At 43.5% G+C, this 23,728-nt stretch overlaps 2 protein-coding genes across 5 annotated transcripts in view; one reads left to right on the top strand and one right to left on the bottom strand.

Moving 5' to 3' along the window:
• Positions 1-1,338, top strand: part of LOC310682707 (neural-cadherin-like) — a 91,922-nt gene extending 90,584 nt beyond the window's left edge. Inside the window, exon 33 of the mRNA XM_083451797.1 lies at positions 715-1,338. Within this exon, the coding sequence (XP_083307923.1) occupies positions 715-1,134 (420 nt within the window). The 3' untranslated portion in view covers positions 1,135-1,338. The remainder of the gene's footprint in view (positions 1-714) is intronic.
• A 9,079-nt stretch (positions 1,339-10,417) lies between these two features.
• The window catches only part of DPY19L3 (dpy-19 like C-mannosyltransferase 3), a 37,023-nt gene continuing 23,712 nt past the window's right edge, over positions 10,418-23,728 (bottom strand). For all 4 annotated transcript variants that reach the window (XM_083451877.1, XM_083451878.1, XM_083451875.1 and 1 more), the window contains 4 exons: positions 21,469-21,551; positions 15,827-15,959; positions 14,567-14,725; positions 10,418-13,751 (listed from right to left, as the gene is read on the bottom strand). In XM_083451877.1, coding sequence (XP_083308003.1) covers positions 13,581-13,751; positions 14,567-14,725; positions 15,827-15,959; positions 21,469-21,551 — 546 coding nt within the window. In that variant the 3' untranslated portion in view covers positions 10,418-13,580. The remainder of the gene's footprint in view (positions 13,752-14,566; positions 14,726-15,826; positions 15,960-21,468; positions 21,552-23,728) is intronic.

Consider the following 23,728-nt stretch of genomic DNA (forward strand, 5'->3'; position numbering starts at 1 on the left):
TCCGAAGAAACAGTCATGGCTTCCCTCAAAGAATCCCAGGAAATACAGTTTGTTAAGGCTGCTGAGGATTGTTAGTAGACCGGCTCTTGCCCACACAGAGCTACAGTTCCCAGAGTGGTTTAACAATCAAAGCCTCCTTCCCCGCTCACTGCAAGAAGCTTGTAAAGGTAAAGGTACCCGTGACCATTAGGTCCAGTCGTGGACGACTCTGGGGTTGCAGCGCTCATCTCGCTTTAGTGGCCGAGGGAGCCAGCGTTTGTCTGCAGACAGCTTCCGGGTCATGTGGCCAGCATGACTAAGCAGCTTCTGGCGAACCAGAGCAGCACACAGAACGCCGTTTACCTTCCTGTCAGAGTGGTACCTATTTATCTACTTGCACTTTGACGTGCTTTCGAACTGCTAAGTTGGCAGGAGCAGGGACCGAGCAACGGGAGCTTACCCCGACACAGGGATTCAAACCGCTGACCTTCTGATCAGCAAGCCCTAGGCTCAGTGGTTTAGACCACAGCGCCACCTGCGTCCCATAGAAGAAGCTTGAGGGTGCAGCAAATGGTGCCAGTGTGCAGGATGGTCACTGGGGCTGAGGCCAGCATGCATCTTCCCTCACCCCATGTTGTAACACCTTTCCAGGAACAGAGAATGAATCCATAAGTTTGTGGCTGGGTGCATGCGACTTAAATGTCCGACGCTGCTGTTGATGTCTTCCTCCTGCAGGATGCTTACAACATGGCGGAGCTCCAGATGTCCCTTCAAACCAGCCCAGCCTACTCCCTCTACAAGAAGAAAGGAAAGCGGGCAGAGCTGCAGAGTCCCGTGAGCTGCGACCTCCCAGCCAGTCCAAAGGAGCAGCTGGAAGCTCTTTCCACAGGACTGGGCTCCTCCTTCTCCAGCATCGACTTTGGATGCTACCTTTCAGGGGTGGTTAGAAACATGGACCAGCTGCACCACGCCCTGCCCTGCGATTCCTTGCAAGTCTTTTACACGGAAGGAGAGTGTTCAGAAGCCAGCAGCCTAAGTTCCCTGGGCTCCGGTGGATGGGAGGAAGATACAGCCTACGGGGATATGAAAGAGTGGGGGCCGAAGTTTGAAAAACTCAGCAAACTCTATTCTCATGCAGAGTCCGATGACGGTTAGGCTGCTGAACTCATCTTTGCACAATGCTTGAAGGTCCCTTGTGGTGTTTTGGGGTTTTTGGGGGGCGGGGCGGGTAAAGGTACTTTTAACATTTGATAAAGTCAATCTCTACTGAGATACTTAAAAGGCACGGCTAAGATGGAGACCAGGTAGCCCAAAAAGGGCTTTAATTTTGGATTGGGTGTTTCTTTGGACACCCCCCCCTCCAAAGAAAAATACATAATATACATAGATCATTGTCTTTTGGAGGCAACCAAAGAACCATTGCAGAAAGATAAAAATGTAAAGAAACAACATCTGTATTGGTTGCAAGAACAGGTGCTTTGTCCCTATGACTTTTTCCATCTTCATAGTTGGAAGCAGGAGACTGTCTCAACACTTTGCAGGGGCTGATAACTGGCCGGAGTCTTGTGCACCTCCTGCAATAAGTTGTAAAATCTGTACTTTGTGGTTTTTAATCAGTGTATCAAGTTGGAACGAAGCTTCTTTCCTCTCAATTTGGCAATAACAGTCCTTTAACTTGGGGGTGTGTGACTTGTTTTCAACACTCCCAGAAGCCTGTGTTTCCTTCCCCAGATTCGGAGGGAGCACCAACTTGCATCTGGCCATGACACACTGAAATTAGTTCTTTGTGGGTTTTTTACCTTCATAAGACATGGTTTTTGCCACTGAAACAGTCCAGATGAGAAATTGTTCCCCAGAGTTGTTGTTCTGTGTGTGGTTCCAAAGACTTCAAAGTAAGTACAGCCATAAACAACCAAATATTGTTGTAGCAGGAGATGGCACATTTGACAGATACAATATTGTGTAACATGAAACCAGTTGTGGACTTCCTGCTAGCTGCTTGGTCTATTACCTCTGGACTTACCTTTGCAATGGGGCATTTCCTTCCTACTTCGTAAGATTTGCAGAAGTACAAAATCATTTTTTCTTTTCTTTTTTGAGGAGGGTGAAAAAACGTAACAGGGGAGGGAGGCACAATGAGGGCTAAATATGCTCAGTGGCCACAGAATGTTGTCTGCTTGGAAGATGAAGAGGACAGGGTGTGGTGGGAGGCAAGGTAGGGTGGAATGGCTGGTTGGCATCCAAGACAGGCACACTTCCCTTAGAGAGGAAGGCTGCAGCGCAACATTTGTTTGCACGTCCTGCTTGTGGAGCAGAGGTAAAGGTAAAGGGACCCCTGACAATTAAGTCCAGTCGCGAACGACTCTGGGGTTGCGGTGCTCATCTCGCTTTACTGGCCGAGGGAGCTGGCGTTTGTCCGCAGACAGCTTCCAGGTCATGTGGCCAGCATGACTAAGCCGCTTCTGGCGAACCAGAGCAGCACACGGAAACCTATTTAAGGTGCTAAAGTTGATGGTACCACATCAGATGGGAGATACCGTCTGTGTCCCCCATGTAACCCCCCCCCCCCGAACCTTAACCACTTCATACAGGTAAAAAAAACAAACGAGAGGAGACAGAGAGCTGGATAGACTCTTTCTTCTTGCTTTGCTAGTTTTCAACGAGAGGGACCTAAGAAGGGGGACCTTACACTAATTCAAACCTATTTATGCAATTCATGCAAGGGACGTTCTCAGCCCGTTCTGGAGGTTCCTGGGGTTGAATGTGGAACATTTCACATGCAAAGCAGAAGCCCTCTGAGTTGTTGTTTTTAGATAATGTTGTAAGCCGCCCAGAGTGGCTGGGGAAACCCAGCCAGATGGGCGGGGAATAAATAATAAAATTTATTATTATTATTGTCCACACTTATCCTGCGCTTTCTAAGCACAGGTCTGAGATGTTTTTCATTTGCCCCACTACTTTCCTAGAAAGAACAGGACAAGCAGAAGAAAACACAGGACAAGCGGAAACATGGATGAGATCTCACTGAGCTAAAGCCCTTCCCCACTGCATGGTTCTTACATGGGGTAGGATTCAAACCAGTATTATGTCTACACTGCCTCTATCCCCGGAATAGCCTTGGACTGCCTTTTCTTTTTCAGAGCCCTCTTCTAATTGCCCTAATTCATGTCCCCCCCCAAAAAAAACCCCCAAGCTTCTTGTAAAGCTTGAAATAATGTAGCCACAAATTTGTCAACAAGCCATTTCAAAGGAAAGCTTGGTTGCACGTGTATTTATTTTTCCTTAATTGAATAGCAGAATATCAGAGCCCAGATTCTGCTGTCTGACAAACCGTCGTAGAGAATAACGCCCCAGTGTTGGCCATTGCTTCTGCAAAAACAGGAATTGTCCGGTGGAGGATGAATGCCTTTGAAATGCATGTGGGAGAAACCCTTCCGTTAGGAGCAATGGTGTTATGGTATGATTTGCTACACACTAATCAGTCCTTTTTAAAAAATCCTTTTCTTTTGACTAGCTCAGATGCTGGTGCGGTTTATTTTTCTGCTAAACCACTAATATCGAAAGTGAAGAAGGCTCTGCCTCTGCAGTACATTTCAATCTTCTTATCTCGAGTCTGCATTTCTACTTAGCTATTCTGAGTAAATGCTGTGCAGTGAGCGAAAAGGGACTGCGGACTTAAAAATTCTAAAGTTAGATTTCGTTCTGGCAACATGTGAAGCCCAAAGAACCTTACCCTGCTCCCTCGGCTCTGCAAAAAAAGGACATCTCCAAGTTATGAGTGTTCCTTAGATTATTCATAAATTCCCCTCATCTCTCTGACTTTCCTCATAACGTTATATCTCTCTTCTTCTACGCTTCATTTGTTCGGGGAGGGGGGGAATCAGAAAATGGAAGATCATCTGTCCACGGGGAGGGAATGAACAAGTGTACTGAGAAACGGGTAATGGAGATTGAAAAGTGCTTGGCAGGGCACCAAATAACATTTCCAGAAGTTCCTAAGTCCAATTTTTCAAGCATGTATTAAGCTACAGTGGAGACCAACGTTTTCATAGGAGACCATATATACCCAGATTTTCCCCAAATGCTTTTCCAATACGAGTTTCAAAAGAAACACAAAGATAAAGAGCTTGTGTGGTCTTCACGTCAAGCCGGTCATTCTTCATAGTTTCTAATGATAAAAAGCTCAAGAACTTGCTCCCACTTTCCTTTGAGGTTGAGAGGATACTAGAAATTATTTAGCCATCTCTCTGTAAATCCCGCAACATTATTCTTACCTCCACAATTCTCAGACTGTGGTCTTCAAGAAACGGGAGAGTTGTAGTTGTTTCTGAATCATGGATCAGAGCCAACAGAAAAGGTCAACATCAAGTTGTTTTTACTTACCTTGCAAAGCAAGTTTAGGGCAATGCATATTCTTAAATCTTTGCATATGTGGAAGCCGTTTTTTTGTTTTAAAGAGGAAATTCTGTCTTGTTGGGATCAGTGCTGTACCATAGTTGGTTAACCAGGAAGATGCTTCCAATGTTTGATGCCAATTCATATATGTACTGGAAGAATATGGCTTTCCATGGAACTTAGCTTTTGAGACGTGGCATGCCCATCCTTAAATAATGGGGCAAGTTCACATGGTTTTACCTATCATAGCTCACAGGTGTTGAATAGTCCTTTGTGAATATTTTTCACCTGTACAGGCAGTAAAGCTCGTCCAAATGTAATAACCCACTTCCAGAAAACTGAGCGAAAAGTGTTGCTGAGCATCGTGTGCCTTTTCAGTGTACCAAACAAGACTATGGGGAAAAGGCAGAAATGGATATCCCTCCCCCAATCTCCTGCTGCTCGAAATGCATCAAGGCATTGCTCAGTGTTAATTACTGCTTCTTATCCATTCATCTAAATCCCAGCCACTCTCAGTAGGATATGCTATCATTTGACGGCATTTTTCAGGCCAATTTAGACTATTTCCTTTGCCTGTAACGTGCTATTTACTCCCTTGCTGTGCTGTGCAGAATAAAAATGTGGTTTACAACACACAGCCTGGCTCAAAAGTATTTCACTCACCCAATCCACAATTTCTGGTTCATTTCAGACCAGACTCTGGTGCAAGAAACTGAAGGTGTGACTTAAGTCCTTGGACAGATGGATTTTCTCATTGACTCAGGTGACTGACTGCAGGACAAAGAGAGAACTGTAAGAAGAGACCTATTGGAGCAGGGCAGTGACCCACCCAGAACAGCATCCTGCCCTCACACTGGCCACCCAGATTGTCTGAGGGGAACCTGCAAGCAGAACCTGAACATAAGAGCACTCTCCCTCCCTCTGGTTCCCAGTAGATGATATTCAGAAGAATTCCTGCCTCCCAACTGTGGAGGAAACTTGGCTAGTAGTGCCTGCAGAAGGATATTGGTTGAAGGATATTGGTTCACACCAGAAGAAATGGACATCAAGTCCTCTCAAAGGCTCACCCGGCTCTGCAGAAGAGCTGATATTTTACGTGACAGGAGTCAGAACCCACGGTCCTCTAGAAGTTATGAGATACCCAACTCTTATTGATGCCAGCCAGCATGACCAATGCTCGGGGATAATGGCAGGTACAGTCTAACAGTATCTACCTCCTCCCTGTCTTACGCTGCCTTTGCAGCTTCCCAAGCCATATTGATCTATCTGGATGGCACATAAGCCTCAAGGTTACCAAAGCACGCGTGGAGTGATCATAGTCCAGTGCTGGGGTTCATGCTTTGCATGCAGAAGGTCTTATGCTCCATCCTTGGCATCTCCAGTTAAGAATACGATCAGGTGACAGAAGAGGGGAAAGACCCTGTGTCAGAGAGAACCACAAAGCCACTGCCAGGCAGAGGAGATGCTGTTGGGTGAGATGGACAATCTTGCCTGGTATGAGGCAGCTTCCTAGGTATGAACCGCCCTGTTAGGGACACAGTTTTCAAAGTGTGAGGGAAATGATGATGTGGGATGGTTAGGCTAGACTCAAGAATGTCTGCCTGAACAGAAATGGAAGAGTAGTATGTCAATCTTAAAAGAACTTGCGTGGCATCCCACCCCATTTTGAGCACCTTCCAGCCTTCTTACTAAGTGAAGATGTGAAAAGCATTTCCAGCTATTCATGCAACTCTGCAAGGTGAAATGATGGCAGGGGCTGTCATCTTCCTCTTAATGGAGACTGTTATTCCTGCCACGCTTCCAGTATTTCATGGCCACCACTGTGTTGCACGTTCCATGCAGCAGTCAAAAAGTACTTGCTTTCTGCCTTGCAGGACTTGCCTATTCGTTTCCTTAAAAGCCTATGCAAGGGAGTTGTGGCATTGTCAAGAAAGAGGCCAGCAGACCTGATTATTAGAAGTCCTGCAGCTGACAGGAAAGAGGGGGAAAGAGAAAAGAAATAAGTATGTCCCTAGGTAGTTGGATTTTCAGTAATCTGGTACTTTAACTAATCTCCTGCCAAGCTCTTTACAGGCTAACATGTAGCAACAACAATTCTATTTCCTATACAAATTGTGTATAGGCCTGCAATTTAAATAATCTTCTATATATTAGTATTTAATCTGTCAACCTGTCAAGCTCTATTGGTTTTCATAAGTTTCCAACCACCATTTCTACAAAATGAAAGTCAACAGATAACATAGTTCTGTGGCACTGAGGCAACCCTCAGAGCGTCATCCCAGGAATAAAGTGTACTCTTTTACATGCCTTAAGAGTAGACACTGCAGCAACTAAAAATAAGTTGAGACTTCTGAGCCTGGTGGCCTCAGTGATGCAATCAACTGTTTCCCCCAAAAAGTCAGGCATGATTTCCTTATACCAGCTGCAAAGGGCTGTAGCTCAGCAGCAGAGCAAACAGTTTGCATGCAGAAGGTCCCAAGTCCAATCCCTGCCATCTCCAGGTAGGTCTTGGAAAGATCCCCCATCTGAAATCCTGGGGAGTCATGCCAATTAGCATGGACAATACTAAGCCAGATGGACCAATGCTCTGACATGCTATCACATCATTTCCTATCTTCCTGTGTGCTGCTAGCAGAGGGAACACAAGCCACTGAACCACCTTTGACCAGATGCTACCAAAGATATTCCCGATACAGGTTAACAATTGTTCTGTGCTACATACCCTAAAGACTATGGCTGCATGCCACTCCCTTGATGAAGTTTGTCCAGCTAGCTCAGCTTCATGGATCTGCATTTTATTTAATATGAACACCTTAGTAACCAGACCACTCCCTTCACCTGATGTAGCTAGCACAGCTCCCTGATGGGAGCTTTGCTAGCCACAGTAGCTCATGGTTACTGCAACAGCTTATTGTCACCCCCTGGACCCCAAGCTATTGTGTTTCCTTTACTTTCTAGGCAACCTCCCAACCTCCACCTCTGGAGGTGTAAAAAGGGTCACTGCCAGCTTTCCTGACAGTATAGTAAACGTGCTCTTGAGTAATACTGCTGCTCTACAGAGGCTCATACTAGATCAATTATTTCTGAAATAGGTTTCCTGAAGCAATTACATCCAACATAGACCGTCATCAACCCAATCTAGTTTGAGTTCCTAGCTTGCACTTGCTTTACACTACAAACTTTTAATCACTTTACTAGTCAAACAAGGCAGTGGTTTTGACTGAAGACAAGCCATGCTTATCCATGAGATCTCAGCAATACTGTATTTTTAAACCCTTGTCCTAGACCAACCTTTCAAAATTCAAATAAGGCCGCATGCCACATGCAATTACTTTTGGCTGGGCTTCCCTGACAAGAGACCTGCTTCTTTCTATCATATAAAGTTTCAAAACTATTGAGAAATTCACCATTAGGAGGAAAGGGAAAAAGCAGCAATGGATCCCCATGGATCAGAAAGCAACTTCTATTTAACGCTATCCAAATAACTTCCTCAGACAAGCTGCTAACCTCACAAAAGTTAAGTGCGCCAGGCAGCAATGGCAGGGGGAAAAAATGCTACTGCTAAATCATTTAACTTGGAAATTCAATAAAAGCTACTCTTACAAGCTGTCAAAGCCCAAAGATGATTTAAATAAATATTAACTCCTTTCAGCATGTTAAGGCGCTTAAGACAAGGTCAAAAAGCTTCTTTTGGCAGAAGAATGAGCTGCTTTTGACAGAGGATGTGAGCAACAACAAGAGAAGCAGGTTTTTAAATGGCTGCCTTAAAAAGGACAGATGGCAACAGGTTTTGATTTGCAGATCAAACTTTATTTAGAAGACAATATTCATGCATCTCAGTACAGCATCTTATAAAATGCCTGCACGGTGAAGTGTTAACCAGCAAAAATATTGAAGATGTGTGTCTCCTCATGTTCATACTGGCCTCCTTTTGACTTTTTAGCTCCACAGACTGACAATTTCACTTTCACCGTAACTGTATAGAAAACTTCTCTACTGAATAAATGTAGAGTAACCTTTTCTTCCAGACTAAGGGGCCAAGGAGCAGACAAGGGCGGCAACAAGTTGGGTTTGAACTTGGAAGCAGATCCACTGGACACCTGTTGGATCTACTTCTGTGTAAACATGGTTTAGGATTGCACTGCAAGTAGCTTGCAGGTTGGATGCAAGTGTTTCTTGCAAGCGAGAAGAGAATCACGTTTAATAATAAAACAACTTTTTTTTTGGCATGCATTTGGTAGCAGAATGTTACAGATGGCACAGTGAGGAACGGGGATGGCTAGCATTTGGCCTTTCACTTGGGACTCTAGTGTCCATCATTGCTAAACACTGGCCACTCTGGCTGGGTCTGATGAACATTGAGTACAACCACATTTGGAGGGCTACAGGCAGTGCTAAAGGCAGGCTTCCCAGGCCAGCTCAACAAATGCAATTCATCAGCCATGTTCCCCCCCCCCATCCAGTCCCGCTCAGGTTTGCAGTCAAAGAGAGGCAGATTTGCTGATCCAATAGGCATGGCTGGCGTGTTACACTTGGCTTGGTCGGTCATAAATTGTACAGGCCTGAACTAAGGGAATGCACACAAGTTGTGAGCTGGCTGTACACAGCACAGGCTGGGCAGAGCCCAGGACCTTGGAGGCGATGTAAATCATGCCGTTTCCAGACATCAGACTGATCATTTGTTGAGTGGTGAGACGATAGCTCTTTCATCATGGATCAGCTGAGGCAGGTGGGCTATGTGCCTGTGTGTGTTCCTGCTTTAGTGTGTGGTGGCTGCACCCAGTTTTGGCCATGCTAACTAATGGCATGCAGCTCCCAACGGATGAGGGCCAAGGGCAGGTGTGACTCTTGCGCTGTAAAAGGAAGCCACCCAGTCACAGCATGCTGAGAAACAGGGCAAATGCCTGCAAGGTTCTGAATTCAGCTTTCTAGGGTTCTGTTCCCTACCATTCCCAACTCCTCCTCCCCATGTACTGCCCAAGTTTGAGGGACTTATTTGCTAAGTGTCCCTCAAACTTCCTTTGATGATTGTGTCACTCGCCACCTTGAGCTGTGCCATGCTGGCATCCAAAATGTCATCTCCTGCACTTATTGAGGCTATAGCTATTGTGGTCTGTATCACATGTGTTCCTCATTATACATGTCGCTGCTTGGATTTATTCCACAATCCCTGATGTTGGGGCTTTTTCAGGTTGTCAGACCTGCCTTCCGATTGTGCATGTTCAAGTAAGGATGTGGGGGAAACCATTGCTTTTCTTCTAGTAAAACAGTGCTGGTACTCACCATGAAGCTATTACATTAAATGCCACACTTTAAACCAGTGCTTTTCTTCTAGAAAAAAAGGTGCCAGCACTGTGTAGCCTTGAGTGCTTGCAGACAAAAGGCACGGGATGGCGACTCACCAGCCAACCTACTGGCCAATCCTTACTTCTGAACCTCCTCCTTCCTTCCTTCCTTAAATTAAAATGAAGCGGGTGGTGGGGTACACTTCCACGACTGGAAAGGGTGCAAAGGAAGGAAGGAAGGAAGGAAGGAAGGAAGGAAGGAAGGAAGGAAGGAATATTAGACAGGAAAGGGAACCCTGGCACATTCTAACAGCCCTCAAGTACTGATAACTACAGGAGCAAAGCAAACAAAAACCATTTGGCACCCAGCATCTCAAAGGCTATTCCTGATGCCTACAACAGTCCCACAACACCACCAAGCCACCCAGACCCCTGAAATTGCTTTGCAGGTATCAGGCACATTACAAAGAAAATGAATTTCCCTTTTAACACCCTTAATGCAGCTCCAGCTCCATCATTCTAATGACCCAAGTAGCAGCTCTCTCTCTCTCTCTTTCTCCATTGACCATGTCCCTCTTAAGGCCACACTAAGCCCACCAGAGAGTTCTGTGCAACCCAAAAACTTGCATCCAGTATTTTAGTTGGTCCAATAAAAAAGATTGCCTTCTCACACTGTTTTGTTATAGTCAAGGTCAGATTTGGCTTGGTCGGGGGGTGGGGTGGGACAACTGACAGCTCCATATTATTTTTTTTTTAAAAAAGCTTGCATTTCTAAGATGGCAATATTTGATCATACATATTTGGTAATAAAAAATGTGATGTGAAAATACTGAAACAGTGCATGGGTCAGTGTTCTTTTTTTAAAAAAGATAGTAGTGCCATCGGAATTCTTGCTGGGGAAGCTGAAGTTAAGCAGCAGGTACTAGAGTGGTGAGCTGCCAGCACCTCAAGTGCCCACCTGGCCATGCCCCCGTTTTGCATATGCCATGACAGAGGCGTCTGCAGCAGTCGCAATAAGACCTCAGGACCACATGCAGGCTGTCATATCTCTGCCTGCTCCTCCACACTGGCCGAGCTTAAGGCTTAAAATAAGATGAGGCCTGATATACGGCGGCTGTGAGGGCTGCTTGGGAGACAGGTGCATAATGTTCTGGGCAAAGTGGCCCTGAGCACCTGCATCCTCAGCTGATTATGCCCACTGCCTCTAAAGGACAGGGCAACCTTATCTCACTCCACCGTGCCTGGGATGTGCTTATCCTGAATTAGCATGCAGCATTACCAGCGAGGAATCTGCTGACCCAGGCTCCCAGCAAGATCAGGCACACATCACTACAGGCTTAATTAAAGTTTTACTACTTATTAGAATGTTTTATTATTGTATTATGTTGAAGCGGCAGTGGGCTCCAACCTCATTAAGGGAAACAGAGTAGGAATTATTCAGGGGCTTTGCTTCCTCACTAAAAATAATAATAAAAAAAATCAAAAAATCCTGCATGGCTCACCTCCAGGTTTGATTTAAGTGTGAGCTGATTAAAGTCTGCTTTCCTTTTGGTGGTGGTGGGATGAAAGCGCAGAAGGATCCTGTGTGTTATTTAATGAATACTGGCGCTTAAATGTAAAATTATTTTGTGTGAGGGTGACAGAACCGTATCTAGCCCTGCAGTAATTTACCAAGGAACAACTGCAGAGGGGAAAAGTGTTTAAATCATTGGGAACTGGAACATAGCTCAGTTGGGGAACTTTAATCTCATTACACATCTTGATTTAATTAAATGTGGGGGAGGCTAGCTGAAGCTCTGCAAGTTTCTCATCGTTAGGAATTAATTGCAACAATTTTCTTACGTGAACTATTTGAGCAGGCCAAATATGCTTCCTATTGATGTTTTTCCAGAGGCACTTGATTACCATCAGATTTTGCACCAGAAGTGCACACTGGCCATTATTACACCAGGGGAAAAATGGAGTTAACAGGAGATGGATTGTGGCCTTGCCCAACTCCCATGCATTTGAATGGGACTTTGAAGTTAATAAAGGTTGTGCCTACAGCTGCCAAGTTACTTGTTAATGATTGGGAAAGTTCTACTTCCAAACCAACCCTGCCATAAGTCTCATATAAAAATGTTAAAATTAGCTTTAAAAACATCACAGTGACTTTTTTTTAATAAAAAAAGCACAGCATTATAAAGTTGATAGTCTTCATAAAAGTACAAAAATGTGAAATCTATTTGCTTCAACATAAGGAACATGATTCATGGGGTTGTTTTTTTTGTCCAAGTAAGGAGGGGAAAAACATTGAAGAGGGGAGGATCTTTGAGAGGAAACAGTTCGTGTAAGTACTTGTCACATACAATAAAGCAAAAATCTCCCTTAAAGCACAATATATCCTACCACTTTTAATAACGAAGCTCATGACAGTGTTTCTCTTGGGTTTGGTATTCTTACTTAAAAAGACACACTTAGAAGGGGGGTGGGAGAACAGAATACAATAACTGAACATTGTAATATGCAGGAGAGGACATGGGGGGGGGCATTTTGCTTGTTTGTAAAAGCTCCTCTGAAAGGACGCCACAACATGCTACATTATCAAAAGAAAAACGAAGAAACCCAACATGCTCCAGTCTTCGAAGTTTGAAAACCACACACAAAAACCAGTCATCAAGTGTGGAACCACAGGTAAAACAAGCAGCCACTAAACATTACAAATGGAATGCTGAGCAACAAGTGTTTGAAAGTCAAGAGAGCTTGAGAAGTACCATACAATGAGGAAGGGGAGCAATGTTCAAATGACGGACACAAGCCTTTTGCTGGACTATGGTCTTCAGCAACAGCACTCACACAAAGCCCAGAGCTTTGCTTTGGGGCAGATCAACCTGCAGCAAAAATTAAGGACCTGGTGTTGGATGAGCAATGGCACAAAGACAATGCTGTGGCAAGAACAGCATAGCTGTCCCTGCTGGGGAAAACCCTCACTTTTTAGTCCCTGCTAAGAGCAAAACTGTACGCAGGGATGTTCTTGGGTTACTTTGCCCTTAGCTGCACAGTGGCTGCTAAGAGACTGGCAGCTCCATCCTTGTCAGCAGAGGGCCAAGTATCCTCAGAGCTGTGCTGTCTGAGAGAGAAGCAAGGGAGAGCAGGGTGTGCGTGTGAAGGGAAGGTTACCAAAAGCATTGCATTGCTGATGGCTATTACAGAGCTCACATCTGGGTCCTAGCATTAGAAAAGGAAAAGGTCACTGGTATATACACCCTTAGCACTTTGGCAGCAAAGCTCTGGGATCCGGGTTGAGGGCTGAGACATCAGAAGATTAGTCTGTGATGCTTAAGCAACCATGGAAAAAGCACCAAGAAAAATCTGGAGAAACTACTCCCAAGTAAATGTTTTTGGATTGGTGTTCCCAAGCACCCTAAGGAAAATAACTGAAGAAGCAACAACAAGACACTAATGGTATCAGCAGGATCATGTTAGCAAGCCAGAACCCTGAGCAGACTCCCCTAGATTAGCAGTAGATGGAAAGACACAACAGCTGGTCCACAGAGGTCCTGGGTAAGTATGCTTTGAGTGCAATGCAGGTGAGACTAAGTCTCAGACTCCACCCCCCTTCTCTGTATGTTGAGCATTGTTTTCATGGGGGATGTGCCATCGTGCTTCACAAAAAAGTCACTCCCACATGACACTGAAGACGTCAGGGTGGAGCTTGCACCACACCACTTGTACAGCGTCTGCACCAGAGCCCTTTCTGAACCAGCCTTCTGTAGTCTAGAAAAGCTTTCTGGACACATAAAAACATTATCAGCACAAACCCTTTCTAATGATCACAGTAATTAAAAGGTAAAACACTTAACCCAGTGTACAATGATTCCACCCTACTCCATGAACCGTTTCTGTAAACTCTTGGCATGAGCTGCTGCGGTCACAGCAAAGCTACGTAGTCTTTTTATGTCTAGCAAGCTTGTAAACATGGAACGTTTTGTTCTGAAATACTTTAGCAAAATACATTGTGTATGAAGGCAGGTCTCGTTTGATTTCCTCACAGAAGCGAGGATGTGGCGAATGTTTTAAATCAGGATCATTCTCCCCAGGACCATCCATGGTCTGTAACAGAAATTACAAGGTTGTTCAAACATCTTCTTGTTACCACATTCTAAACAATGAACTGCTCTCTTAATGCAATACAAAGGAAACACACTAAGCTGTACAAGCACCAGATGCTATTGTATAATCAGAGAAAAGCCCACAGGTGCCTACACACCATACACCTAAAAAGCACACACACATCACACACCCAGCAAAGAATCCTGTAGTTTGTTACAAACTGCAGTTTGTTAAGGGTGCTGGGAATTGTGGCTGTGTGAGAGGCAAACTAGATTTCCCTAGATTCTTTGGAGGAAAAATGTGCTTTCAGTGTATGGCACGTTGTACTTTACTGTTGTACTTTACTTGATTCAATCCTATATTAATTCACATGGGCAATCCTAACGCCTGACCACAGATTACAGCACAATTCTAACTACGTCTACTCAGAAGTTAGTCCAGCAGAATTCAATGGGGCTTACAGGCAAGTGGGATTAGAATTGCAGCCTTCTTTATAAACTCCAAACAGAACATAAATGCTAGGCTTCCCAGTGACATAATAGCCCTGCTATCTGGTTCATAGTACATTTCACACTTGCTGTGTATTTAAGGCAAGACAGCCAATCAAGACACCATCCAGTTACTGTTGGTACAATTCCCATCATCCCTAACCATTTGCCAGGCTGTTTTGTGGCTGATGGGAGTTGGAGTCTAACAACATCTGGAGTGCACCGTGTTGGCTACAAAGCCACAGTGTGTTACAGGGAGAGATGATCCTGTGCCAGAGTTCCTGCAAATACTGTAATGCAAACAGGAAGGCAGGCTCTGGTACTTACGTGACCATTTGCTATGTCCAGAAGATCACGCAGCCGACAGCCCCTGCTGTGCCTTCGTTCATAACAAATACTGTCCTCCAGGATCACAAAGTCAGTCCCAAAAGATCTGAGGATCCTGTGGACTTCTTCAGGAGATCTTTTTGCATACACCTGATAAACCTAGAAACAGTGTGATTTAATTAGAATTGTGATTCCCACCCCCATTTCCGCCATTTCTTTATTGCTTGAAGTTGGGGGGGAAAGAAGACAACTCAAGAGGAGCATAAGACAGAGATTTATGAAATAACGTGGAGAAATTTGACAGTCCCCTGCACCTGTCCCATAATACTAGAATTCAGGGTCATCCACTGAAATCAGATGGAGGTGTATTTCAGAACACACAAAAGGAAGAACACACGCAACACAAAATTGAAGTATGAAATTCATTGTGCCAAGATATGGTAACAGTCACTGGCTTAGATAGCTTTAAAAGACAAATTCGTGAAGAAGTCTGTCAATTAGTCATGATGGGGCCCTCTGTATTCAGTGAAAGTATACCATGGAATACGACTTGATGGCAGGTAACAGCAGGAACTGCCTTGCAGCCTTGATGACTGCTTGTGGACTTCCTGGGAGCACTCTGCTAATTATTGTGGGAAATAAGACAGTGGGCAGGATAGATCTTTTGTCTGGCTTAGTGTGGCTCTTTTGCATTGACTAAAATAGAGATATGGATAAGAAATGGGTACAAGAAAAAGACCAAAGAATCTGAATGCACTTCTGAAATAGAAAGGAAGGGAATACTCTCTACAAGATTGCTACCTAAGTTACCAGCAGTACCTTAAATCTGGCTCAGCATCAAGTTTGTGTTTGGGATGGGATGTCAAACTTTGCCTTCTAGCACCAGCTATAGCATCCGGACCAGACCTAATGGCAGCACTGCATAGAGCGCACTCAGTAATTAAGTCTTGAGGTTCTCAATACCAGATTATGTTAGGTCCAGGTGCAGTTGCTGTTGGTGTGTTGATTACAAGTTGGGCCTTATGTGACAATGGTGGATCAAGGAGAACCCCCAAACAGTGTATCTGTTCCCTCAGAGAACAGTTTTGGTAATGCTGATTTCGTTTTAATCACTGCTGAGTGCCTTGCAATGAATGTTTGACTTGGGCCAGGTGTTGGTGGGAGATAATGGAGCTTCCTTTAGCTACACCCATTAATAACTTTATGCCAGGCCTGACCAATGGCTTAGCTGTAAGGACCTGCTGAGAAGGTCTCCCTTACCTGTTTTGTTCTTTCTCTCAGGCTCTTGTCCTCATAGTGGGGGTGATTTGTTAAAACCCTTCCTGTACACAGCTTGACGCCTGCTAAGAGCTGCATGCTTCCAGCAATCACTGACTTCTTGGGGGTGTTAGACCTGAGCAAATATTAAGAACAACTTTACTATCATATTTGTATAACTGTATAGCTAAAGGTTAAACTGTATACTTCGTAGTATAGGCAAGAGAAATTCCTATATTCTCACATCTTGCAAAACAGCTACATTTGGTTGCAAGAATTTTGTTTTAAATTAATTAGTTCTTAGACAATGTGATTTGTGTGTGTGTGTCTGTGTGCTGATCTAGTTAAAGAAAGAGAGACAAGGGATGTAAAACCCCCAGTCCTTTTCAAAAGGACCTGAACAGCTTTCTCAAGCAAGTGCCCCCGAGACTGATGGAAGGAATATCACTTTAGTGTGTTTTATCTGGCAACTCTCTTTGCAACTGGAGTGAAAGATGAAGAAGCAGTCAAGGACTGAGAGTTGGCAATTACATACCCAAAGTTGCAGATTTTGTCCCCATTGGAGGCAGACTTAGGCCTTGTGGGGCTCTAGAGGGGACCATCTCTACACACACACCTGCAACTCCCTCAAGCCCCATGTCTTTTGACCAGCCCTCATTTTGGGGTTTTAGGATAGGCTTAAGAATTAAGGCAACAGTCGATGCAGGTAAGAATTAGGTCAACCATCCTAGTAAAAGCCCACTTCAGATTGCAGCCATGCAATTCAGAAGGTCAAAAGCATCTTGCTTATGAAAAGCTAGTTTGTAGGGAAAAGGCCTTTAAAACACTCATCATGAAGTAATACAATCCCAGGCTGGCTGTACTGTAATCATAGGTAATAAGAGAAATCAGATGCCCATGTTGTTATTGCAGATACCTGTTTGAAGCTATACACTTTAACAAACAAAAAGAAGAGATCATATCAAGAAAGCTGGAAAGCTGCCAACATGTACATTTCTCTACACTTAACTATGTGTACCTGCCGAAGTTATTGCACATTATTTAAGCTCTCACTTAATTTTCCATTAAATTCTCTGATCAAACTTTGAATATGTTAAGAGACAACCATAAATGTTTGCTATATCCCCAAAGGAGAAAACTTGTAGCAACGATGCAAGACATACCACAGGGCTGCTTTAAAACTTCTTAGAAGGCCAAGCAAATCTCATATACAGACAGCAGAGTTAATATTTTTTAGCAAGCCATTTAAACTTTTGATGAAAAAAGAAAACTGTCAGTTTCTCTTTGACTTCTAAAGCCAGCTTCTTTTGAAAAATCTCTTTGCTCCGGTTTAATATTTTATAATTACATTTAAAATATTCAAAGTCACAAATACCACGAAGCGAGGTGGTCTCAGCATATGAATCGGCAGAAGAACTTAATGTGATGCGTGTGCGTAATCATCTCTCTCCATTAGCCCAAGTTGGGAGATGAATTCCAGACAGGTCTCAAGCTGAGACCTCAACCATCTGAGCTTGAAGAAACTCTGCCAAGGGCCAATGCAGCACCGTTGAAAAGTCAGATTGAAAGAGGACCCTTAGGTCGACCCATGCACTTCCTATGTCTCTTGCAATATGAGAGATGTGGGACCTCATCTATGGTAAGTATTCTGGGACCTTAAAAAAATCATTTAATTATTTAATTTATAATCTTTCCACCCTGCTTAAAGATCTCTTAATGCCACAAATAATGGAACTGAATCACAAAACTAAGCATAATCAAATTAAATAGCCAGCAGCAATAAAGAGCAAAAGACGGGCATTGTTCAAGATAAGTCCCAGGAAAACAGCAACAATTTGATGCCTAACAAGGTTAACAGTGATGAGATCAGACAGGGTCACCAGTGACTAGGCATCACCACTGAGAAGGCCTAACCTCTGAAGGCAGAGACACCCAGAGCAGGACCTTGGCTGATGACCTAAGCAATTAGGGTCACCAAACAGCCAATGTTTTACTAGTCCAAGCAGTAAAAGTCAATTCTATGTGGGAACCAGCACTTGAAGCTGAAAACCCAGCTGACTTCTGACTCTGCCAGTCATCAACCACGACCCCTGTCAGGTTTTGCCTAGTTCTATCCAGAGCCGGGCACATTCTTCCTGACTTGTCAGATTCTGCCATGGCTCCACTGGTGGCGATTTCACCAGCGTTTTGAAAATGAGATGAGGTCTACAAATTCAACTGGGGTGCTTCAGTAGAAGGAAGAAAAAAGGAGTCAGGATTCGCCTGTGCTTCTTGCCTTGGATCTCTTTTAATGGTTGCATTTACTACAAATAAGTGGCAGAAATGTAGAGTAATTCTCCCAGGGAATGACCACAAGAGGGGGACAATTAGCCAGCATGGTCTTAGGCACATTGCAAAGAGGAACACCAAATTCCTCTGCTCTAATCCTTATTGCCCAATGCAGCTGCTAAAAAGCTCAGCCTGAATCTTACACAGCTAATGTCTTCAAAGGCCCAAATGACACTTTTCCATTATGGAAAAACGAAGCAATTTTTACAAATGTCTGAACAAATGATGTATAAAATGAAAGGATAATTTGTTTTTATAGGTTTCTGCCAAGCTCCATAACCAGGCTGCCCAACCTGCAAACAATTTATTCTGCAAGAAATGTCACTAAATAATGACAAGGACTTACAGGTCAAACTGATTTACATTATGTAATTTAAATGTCATTCCAAGCGGACCTGATGGCATTTTGAACAAATAATCTCATTTATTTTTGAAGCTCTAAGCTTCAACAAGTTAATTACTGCTGAACTAATGGGGTAAACTGAGCACTATAATACAAAATGGGAACCTCTGCTTTATCTACACTTTTAAGAATTATAGGATTACTACAAAATAACTCATTTACAACAGAAAGCTTTAATGGGAATTACAGGGCTCCATGTACGATTTTGGAGGAAGGTGGGTGGAAAGAACCCTGCTTAAGATTCTAGGAAAATTCAAAGCAAAAAGTCATGCTTAAAGAGGAAGATTTATTTGATGGTCAAATCAGAAGAGATAAATTATGAACATTTTATGCACATTTTGAGCTCCTCCACTTTAGAGCTTAGTGCTGCAAATAATGTATCTACAAGACACTTCTAAATGCAATATTAGAAATGTCAGAACTTTGAGACTTCTAGAGAATTAGGATGGCCGCTGATGCAGCTTCAAGGAGTAAAGTAACAAAGAACAGGAAGATACCAGGAAGCACTTTTTAGAAAAGCCAATTTTTATGGGGGTTAGAGGTTTGACTGAGTGCTGCCCAGCCACACACCCCTACTTTGTTCCTCATCAGAGCATAACATATCAATTTTAGTTCCATTAGCCCAAACGAAAGGATGCAGCATACACCTGCTTCTTCTGGTTGATGCTGAAGGCACCTTTGTGCTATATTTCCCTTTTTTTAAAAAAGCAGCTGTTTTGTGCAAAACTGCTCTTGTACAAAACAGTTGTATTAAAAATAAAACTGTCCCCTCAGGAAGAACCAGCAGGTACAGAAGGCATTTGTTCCTTCACTGGACAAAATGATGCTTATTTCCAATTGCTGCACACTGGGGGCACGTTTGCAGAACATAAATCAACCTCTTTTTTGTGTTTGTTTTTTAATATGAAGGTTTGGCAAGACTGCTCTTGCACAAAACCTCTGTATAAAAACAATAATTTAAAAATACAAACAGTAATCCACAGCCAAACATGAATTGGGAATGAAGGTACATTTGCAGATCATAAATCAATCTTTTAATTGTTTTATTTAAGTTTTTAATGCAGAGCTTTTGCGCAAGAGCAGTGTTGTGCAAAACCTCCATAATACATTACACACACACACACACACAGAGAGAGAGAGAGAGAGAGAGGAACTGACAGTTACAACATGAACTGGGAGGTAAGGAGATAGGAATATGGAAGCAAGGTGGTCAAGGGTCCTTAGGCTCCAGTCCACTACTGTACAAGAACGGGAATAAAACATGATATACAGCATGCAGCACAATTCACTGTATACTGAATAGTGCACCCCCTTTCAGATAAACACCTTCTTAAGAAAGCCTGATGGTCCGTAATGATAAATTTGGCTTTCAAAACCTTTCTGAGGTAGAAAACTGCAAGCCAAAACAAAACAAAAAAAGTTATCCTATGCAGAAAACCCTGAATGAGATGAAGTTCAGCTGAACTTTTAAAGGGGCCAAATGAATAATGACTGAATCATTTCTGACACCGGGAGCTTACAAGGCAAGAACATATCAGTCCCAGTTTCAGGTGCAAGGCATAAATTGGTTGTCGACTGCTGTTAATGCAAAAGTAATTAACTTCTCCTTACGTGCATAACATTCACTCTTTGACACAATAAATTCCAAGTAGCAAACAACAAAAAAAGTGTCTGTCATGATTTAAAAGGAAAAGAGGATAAGCAGCAGTTTAGTATTCTCTGCTCTGGGCTTGTGTGAAAAATTGCTCTCATTGCAACCAGTCAAATCCAGTTTGTGGCTGAAACCAAAGCCCCATGTATATTTTATGTATAAATCTATATATAAAACACTGCATATTGTACTCCAGAGACCAGGGCTATCAAACATTTAGCATCTCTTAATACAGAAGTGGTACTAAAGACCCCTGGCTGGTGAACATTAGTCATGAGAACATGTCAATATGGTAGCAAAGGGATGGAGATGACTTTGGTCTGCATTCACAATGGTGGCGAAGATTTATATTACCTATTTACTCATGAATAATTACACTGTCTGTTAACCCTACCCAAAAAAAGAGGAAAAAAAGGTAAAAAAAGCAGAAATGCAGTGCTGCAAGAGGCAAACATATCCCGCTAACTGACAAAGTCTTCCACCCCCGCAGCACCACTTTTTATAGAGGAAGCTATAGGTCAAGGATAAACGAAACAGGAGGTCCACAGGTCACATCCAGTCATATCTTGTGGTCTCCAAATGCCTCTCTCTGGTGCCAGGTTGGGGGCCATTTCCAACATAGCAGTTGGGGTGGGGGAAGGACTGGACTCTCCAAGCCAAGGTGCAGGTGGGCTGAAGCCTCCCCCCCCCCCCACATTCTGATGCTCCATAATGGCATCAACTCCAGGAAGCCTTGCTGGAATGGGTATAGCTCCCCACCCCACCCAAGCTGAATAACATGTTAGGTACTTCCTCCCAGCACACAGTGAGAGAACATCAGTTAGGCACCTGTGAAAATCCTCTGTAATATCTTTTCTTTGTACTGGAAGTGATGCCTACCATGTTGTTTAGTTGTGGAGGGCAAGAGATGAGTAGGGCTTGACCCATCTGGGAAGGTTCTTGAGACAGTTGCTACCATGCAGTGGAGTGTGTAGGTTCAAGCCTCCAAAAACCTTGCCTGGGAGATTCCAGCCACCCATGATGATGAAGCTGGCCATCAATGTTCTAGCCAAAAACTGTAAGAAGTTGCTGTAGTCAAGAGGAATTGTGCACAGTGATTGCAACAAAATCACTAAACACAGGCCAAAAGCTTCTCCGAGTTACATTGCCTGCTTTCTGGAATTGGTCAATATAGGTCACCGATGGAACCAGAGAGCAGCAACACTAAGAACATCAGCTAACTCTAAAGAGCGTCTAATTTAAATAAAGTAAAAATCCTCTTACTTAATCCAGTTCATCAGCTCCACTGTGTCTGGGTCATAGAATTCCCTCAGCTCCGACAGCTCAGCCATCACACCAGGCCAGAACTAGAAGAAAAACCACACGGGGGGGGGGAGGGTACAGAGAATAATCCACATGTCAAATACTGGGATGGAGCTCAATTCTTTAGCAGTTAGAAATGGCTGCTTTTAGAGAATGAGTGGGAAAACCTGACTGATGTCCCAGTCACAGGAAGAAGCAGGTCTTTTGCTCTGCTCAGCAGCAGCTGCCTTGTGTTTTAAAACATTACAAATGGGAACGGTATGGACTAAAGCAGGCCTACACATAGAACAGTAAGCTGGGAGGCTGCAGCAAGATGTACTGCAGGTGAAGATGATGTTCTGTTCATTGTGTCCAAAAACAGATGTCACAAATCACCAGCCACTTGAAGGAAAAGTGATTTTCCATTACAGCAAGTGACAGGACAACCCCTCCTCCCACCCCAAAAAATGAACTAATTTTGAAACCTTCCCCCTCCTCACTGGCTGCTTTGTTTACGGAAAGCATGGTGGCAAGAGGGAGGTCAGTGGGGGATGTTTCACCCACTACCTTGCCTGTCGCTTTTCACCCCCAGAAGCCAGGTTTCTCCCCGTGAGGTTCCAGGTGTGTGTTTGCAAGGGCAAAAGGATGTCCAGAATGTCACATAGAGAAAAGGAGATGGTTGGAATGTGTGTTTGTATGGGAGCAGGAAAACAGGGAGCAGGGAAAGGGTTAAACAAACAGCCACAGTTGAAGTTGAACAAATAAATATTTCAAGCAATGTATCTGGACTTACAGCAACCACATGTCTCTAAAGAAGCTTTCATTAGCTTATTCGAGATTAGGTTATAATCCCCCCCAAAACCACCACAGGTTTGGGAGGAGAGAAGCTAATGCATATTTTGCTTGGGAAAAAATGTATCCACAGAAGATAGTTCAACCTACTTACTGAAAACGAGATGCTACTTACAAAGAGTTTCAGGACATAACTAACTGGAACTGCTTGTGCAAAAACGAGGGGATTCAGGGAGTGTAGAGAAAGGTTTTGATGATATGAGAGGTCTTCTGCCTCTGCCTCCATGGGAAGGTGATGCAGAGGGGAACCCACAGGCAGGTGACAGAAAGGGCACCCAGTGCCCCAGGTTCTACGCACGTTGCTTTGATGTGCATAAAAAGATGACTGAGCTGGTCAGATTTGATCACCAGTTGGAAGGGGTCTGGGTAGGACTAAATTGAGGCATACCCTTCTGTCTCCCCCAGCAGAGCTGATTAAGGCTGTCAGAGCTGACAGCACTAGTTGGTCTGCTTATTGAGAAGAGAGAGGGCAACCTTTGCACTCATCAGCCAGTATGAAGCCTGGTGCCGCATGACATAATCTTTAGAGATCTATGCATAAAAGTTGGTATCTGCCACCATTTGCTTTCAAGCGAGAGCTAAAAATAAAAAAGACACATCTTGCAGCAGTTTCTATTTTTAAAAGTGTAGTGAAGTAAAACACCAATCAGTAAAGAGTACTACAGTGAACATTTGTTGCTTTAAAAATGGCTCATATGTAGCAAACAGAGTATATTTGCAATGAGCCTTTCAACTGAGTATTGAAAAAACCTACAGGTTCAGAAAACAAAACATTTCTTGCAGAATGTAAGTTATATGTTTAATTATCCTTGTAAATATTTATCCAATGATAGCAATGAGATTTATTTGTTTAATGTATTTGTATCCAGATTTTGTGTGTGTGTGTGTGTGTGTGTGTTGCATTTATATACCACCTTCCCACCAAAGCACACAAGGAGATTTACCATTTTAAAATACTAAAATAAATGACATAAAATGTAAAGGTGGCCTGGAGTTAGGAGAGGGGGCAGTTGACTGGAGAAGTTGTCTTTACGGCAAAACCTTCACAAGGTGGCTTACAGCAATTAATAATAAATTATTAATAAATTAATAAATATCAAACAACTAAAACAGGAGCAACTGAAACAACGTCAAATAAGGATAAAAGGCTGAGTTTTTAAAAAGTGGTACTTAAAAGCCACTAATGAGGGTCCACTCTAAATGAACCTTGTGTGGGAGGGAACTCGCAAAGATGTGGGTCCAACACTGAAAAGGCCCTATCCATGGTACCTGGCAATCTGATGGTTCTTCGCAGGAAGCCAGAGTGCAGGTCCTTGGGACCAGTCTCTGGGCCCAGGTAAAGTTAATAAAGTTAATAAAGGTGCCACATTTTATGATGTCAACAGAATGT

The sequence above is a fragment of the Podarcis tiliguerta genome (assembly GCF_965153285.1).
Source record: "Podarcis tiliguerta genome assembly, chromosome: 8".
In the NCBI taxonomy this organism is placed as follows: Eukaryota; Metazoa; Chordata; class Lepidosauria; order Squamata; family Lacertidae; genus Podarcis; species Podarcis tiliguerta.